Source organism: Trichomycterus rosablanca, chromosome 26 (assembly GCF_030014385.1).
Source record: "Trichomycterus rosablanca isolate fTriRos1 chromosome 26, fTriRos1.hap1, whole genome shotgun sequence".
NCBI lineage: Eukaryota > Metazoa > Chordata > Actinopteri > Siluriformes > Trichomycteridae > Trichomycterus > Trichomycterus rosablanca.
Genome location: NC_086013.1, coordinates 352,697 through 357,696, shown reverse-complemented (window position 1 = coordinate 357,696; position 5,000 = coordinate 352,697). Strand labels below are relative to the sequence as shown.

Below are 5,000 nucleotides of genomic sequence, written 5' to 3'. Positions count from 1 at the left end.
ATTGTCACTGCAGTGCTGAGAATGGTGACCACCCATGGGGGTTCCTTTAATTAATGAATGAGTACGGGGGGTAAAATAAGTATAAAGCACCATATGGGCTACAGTCAGTAATTGTATACCCACAAAATAAATCTGTGCAGTAGGTTAGCGTGTGAAATAACCGAGTAATGAGACCGAGACTCACCAGATAAGTGTTCCTAATAAAATGCTTGGTGAGTGTGTGATAAACTAGTAAACTGAAGAAGATTAGACGTTAGTCCATGAGAACTCTCTTAAGCAAAACAAGCAGGCTAGTTTATTTGCTGGCTATTTCAGCAGCATTTCTATAGAAACACGTTTTAAATGAGTATAAATATTTACACATTGCTAATCTGAGCTAAACCTGCTCTAACCCCACAGGAGGGCGCGCTGAAATCCCACCTAACCTTCTTATTTCTTATTAAAGTAAATTAGCGCTGCTCACACCTCAAAACACTGAAACCAAGGCTAAAAATGCTAACGTAACTTAGTGAGAGTGCAGGCTTGCTTCCTAGCTCACTGTGTTAGCAGCCCTGCTAAAGAAAACACTATGTTTTAGAGAATTATGACAAAAGTAGTGTAGAATTATTGAAATAATCGTGTATAAAGTGTCAAATTGTGGAAAAACAAGGCTAAAGAAGCTGAGGCTGCTAGCTTGCTTGCTAGCTCACTTTGTTAGCAACTCTGCTAATGAAAATAGTATTTTTAAGGAAGTGTAACGTAAGTAGCTTAGGATAAATTGAATAAATATGTATAAAATGTCGACAAAAACATTCCATTAGATATTTTATCGTCTATAACTGAATGTGAAACACTATAAAGATGTAAATGTAACGTAGAAACGCGTTCATCATGAATGTGCACGATTTCAGTGATACGTATCTCACTCCGTCTTGGCACTTACGTCATTATGTACATATTATTCTCACCCAGTTTAAACTGGTGAAACCATGAACAGTAGTGTGTGTGTGTGTGTGTGTGTGTGTGTGTGTTAATTGCTGAAACAGTTTAAACCAGTTTATCAGTGTGCTGTTATACTCTGGTTGTGGAGTGTGTGTGCGGCAGGCCAGCGTTGCTGTATCCGTGTGTAAAGGTGTTGTATGGGTGCATGCTGGGAAATCCCATCAGTGAGCTGGGCGTCATGGAGACCGAGTCTGGAGTCATGGTTATGCTGTTGGACGTCATGGTAACCGAATCGGGTGACATGAGCGGGACGTCGTCGGGCGAGCGTCGGAGCGTGAGTGTGTAATCCCTCGGGGACGACCTCGCATCTTTTTCGCAGGATGAGGGCGTGGCGTTATGACGAGGGGGCGTGGGCTGACGCGGAGGGGGCGTGGCTTGGCGGCTGCGTTTATCTTTGCGATAATAAAGAGCGGCGAAGGCGAGGACGTTGAGGAAGAGTAGAGACGCACCGACAGCGATGGTGACGCTCAGCTCAGTGGAGTAATCACGAGGGTTTGCGATGACCAGTGGGCCCGGACGCCTCGGTGGGCGTGGTCCGGTGGGTGTGGCCTGTGCAGGTGGGGGCGGGGCTCGTGTGGTGGTGGTGGAGGTGTAGTGGAACATGTCATTGAGGTTGTACAGGTGAGGAACCAGATGCTTCCAGAAGGCGACTTTAGTGGCGCGGTAGTGATCTCGAACCCGCGGTTTGAGGCCGATGTGAAGGTAGAGCTGATCTTCAGGACTGTACTTAGACCAGGAGACCTCCTCGAACCGGTTCGCCTTCGTGTGGATGAACTTGGTGTCCTGAGGGACTGGTTTATTGGGGTCACTAAACAAGAACAGAGGAACATGTTAGCAGTAAAGACTTTATTATTTATTGGGCTTTCACGGTTCTTTATCTACGTTCTGTTGATCGTTCTTTAGCTACGTGTAATATTTACCCGGTCTTGGCAAAGTTGGTCCAGTAGGTCATGACGACGGCACTGAGCATGATGTCGTTACGGGAAAAGTTACACGGGAACAGTTCAGTAGGTCCGACGAGCGGAATTCCAAACACATATGGAATTTCGTCTCCGTGGGCGGAGTCGGCCCACGCCGGCTTCATCGGGCTCTGGCAGTGGTGATAGAACGCGTAGAAGAACGTGGGAGATCCGTAACGTGCGTGCAAATCGGCAGTGACCATCGCAGGCTCCACCCACTGGTGATCGGTAAACATGGCGACCAGCGTTTTGCGGCGTGTTTCCGGGTTGTCGCGATCCGCCCAGTCGGTGTACATGAACTTTATGGTCTCGCGCAGCGTGTCCTTCCCCTCCGGGTAACCGTACAGACCGTCCACGAAGTCTGAAACCGCAAAGTCAAAATCCGAGCCGGAAACTCCGCCCTCCTCTGGCTCGGCCACGCCCTCTACAAAGCGAAGCCCCTCCCCTTGGTTGACTCCCAGCATGATGTCATAGTTGAGAAACTCGCCCTGCTCCATCAGCACTTCCGGGTCGTCCGGGATGAGGTCGCCGTCGATGACCGGACCAAAGGCCACGTGGAACCTTGCTGGCTGGATGTCCTGCTCTACCAGCTCCCGGTAACTACGCTTCTGCATGCACAAGACCAGGTCCTACACACACACACACACACACACACACAATATTAATGGTTATAATTATTTTGTGGTACACAGTAACAGTGGGGTCTGTTCTGACCAATCAGAGACTGTCGCTGTTCTAACTCCACACACACTGACGCTACCCACCAAGATCATCACAACATTAGAGAGATAATGGATGTGGTGCGTACGTGGGTGTCGAGGACGTTGCAGCCCACTCGCTCGGCCAGCATGCGGGTGTATTTCACAGGCTGGTAGTTCACTGACCAACTGGACAGTGCAGATCCGCTCTGAATGATGGCTCTGTGGAACAGTCCTGCAGAGAGAAACACCACACACGGTCAGTGTGGTTAGACTGAGTGAGCAACTGGGGGAGCAAATACTTTTTAAGGAGGTAGAATAGAACACCTTTATTTGTGTATGTGTGTGTGTGTGTGTATGTGTGTGTGTATGTGTGTGTGTGTGTTTACCCTCTGAATGGTGTGATAGTGTGAGCAGACTAACACACGACGCTCCGATTCCAGATCCGAAGACGGTAACTCGCCCCGGATCTCCCCCGAAATATCCAATATTCTTACTGATCCAGCGCAGAGCCTGAATCTGATCCAACAACCCATAATTCCCTTTAGCAGCCTGATCACCAGTACTCAGGAATCCTGAGACACACACACACACATTTATACACAGTTATAGATCCACTATTCAGCCAAATGTTACCGGTGAAGGAGGTGAGAGTGATTACCCAGAACTCCAATCCTGTAGTTCAGTGTGATGACGATGACGTTTCCGTAGCTTGCTAACACGCCGCCGTCCATAATGTTCCCGGTTCCATCCATGTACGATCCGCCGTGAATAAACAACATCACGGGGTACGGGTCCTCACGAGCCTCGCGCAGCACTAAACACAAACAAACCAAGGAATTACAAAGTAAATAATAATAAGTTCATTATTAATTATAATAAACTAGTAGTAATAAATATTGCATGATCTAATGTACCACTACACACACATATAAATGTAAATATGTTATTACACACGTTACACATTAATAAATACATTATCAGATTAAGTTAATTTCTCCTGTATGTCTCAAATCCTTCAATTAATAAATACCTGCAACACTGAAATATATATAAATATTTAACACATCAATAACAGCTAAAGATAATTCTGCATATAATTATTACATAATAATAATTATAATCCTTAATATTAAATCATTAATAACACGTCAAGATAATGTTTTACTTCATCATCATTCTGGGTGACTGAGAGCTGATCAGTGATTAAATCCACACACACACACACACACACAGAGTACAACCATCACGGGGTGTGAATATTTCTAAATCCACTCCATATCAGATATTATTTCATGTGATTATTTATAAAACCAGTTCACACATCCCCGTGTGTGTGTGTGTGTGTGTGTGTGTGTAAAGTTGAAGTAGGACAGTGCTAAGTTTACACTCTGTCTGAATCCCACCAGCTGATGCAACCCAGTGAAACCACAGCGCCGCTCGTCTCCACCAGTTACAGACGCAACGAAAACAGCTGAATAAAAGATCAAAAGATAAACGAGTCAAAATGATGGAGGACAGGAAGTACCGTCGTCATCCGACTCGTCCAGCCTCTTCGTTCCTGCAGAGAGACAGAAAAGATCAAACAGATAAGATCACAGATCAGGAATAAAATAAAGGCGTGTTATTATTTATTTCATTCATTTATAAGATTAAATTCACTGTTCTGAGAGTAACTCAGAGTAACCGTATTAAAGAGCACAAGAACTGAAGGCGCTGCAGCGTCCAGCTGAACTTTACATGTGTGTGTGAGTGTGTGTGTGTGTGTGAGTGTGTGTGTGTGTGTGAGTGTGTGTGGTGTGTGAGTGTGCATGTGTGTGGTGAGTGTGTGTGTGTGGTGTGTGAGTGTGTGTGTGTGTGTGTGGTGTGTGAGTGCATGTGTGTGGTGAGTATGTGTGCGTGTGTGAGTGTGTGTGAGTGTGTGAGTGTGTGTGTGTGGTGTGTGAGTGTGTGTGTGTGTGTGTGTGTGGTGTGTGAGTGCATGTGTGTGGTGAGTGTGTGTGTAGTGTGTGTGTGTGTGTGTGGTGAGTATGTGTGTGTGTGTGTGTGTGTGTGTGGTGTGTGAGTGTGCATGTGTGTGATGAGTGTGTGTGTGTGTGTGTGTGTGTGTAGTATGTGTGTGTGTGTGTGTGTGTGTGTGTGCATGTGTGTGATGAGTGTGTGTGTAGTATGTGTGTGTGAGTTCCTACCGGTCTTCTCTCTGGTGGGGACGTATAGGTTGAGGTAGAGACAGTCCTCGCTCTGCTCCTGCACGTACGTTGCCATGGTGTCGAGGTTAAAGGTCGCCCACACCGGTGCAGTGATGTCGTGTGCGTTGCCGCGGGCGCTCTGAGGGCACACGGGCGCAAAGCGGGTGGCGTTA

The 5,000-nt window shown here is 46.6% G+C and overlaps 1 protein-coding gene across 1 annotated transcript in view; it reads right to left on the bottom strand.

The window, feature by feature from the left end:
- Window positions 1–797: 797 nt before the first annotated feature.
- nlgn3b (neuroligin 3b) overlaps window positions 798–5,000 on the bottom strand; it is a 15,485-nt gene continuing 11,282 nt past the window's right edge. Inside the window, exons 2-8 of the mRNA XM_062988231.1 lie at window positions 4,828–5,000; window positions 4,167–4,199; window positions 3,300–3,455; window positions 3,028–3,213; window positions 2,749–2,873; window positions 1,902–2,569; window positions 798–1,789 (exon numbers count right to left, since the gene is read on the bottom strand). The exon at window positions 4,828–5,000 is cut by the window's right edge and continues 491 nt beyond it. Of these exons, the coding sequence (XP_062844301.1) occupies window positions 1,051–1,789; window positions 1,902–2,569; window positions 2,749–2,873; window positions 3,028–3,213; window positions 3,300–3,455; window positions 4,167–4,199; window positions 4,828–5,000 (2,080 nt within the window). The 3' untranslated portion in view covers window positions 798–1,050. The remainder of the gene's footprint in view (window positions 1,790–1,901; window positions 2,570–2,748; window positions 2,874–3,027; window positions 3,214–3,299; window positions 3,456–4,166; window positions 4,200–4,827) is intronic.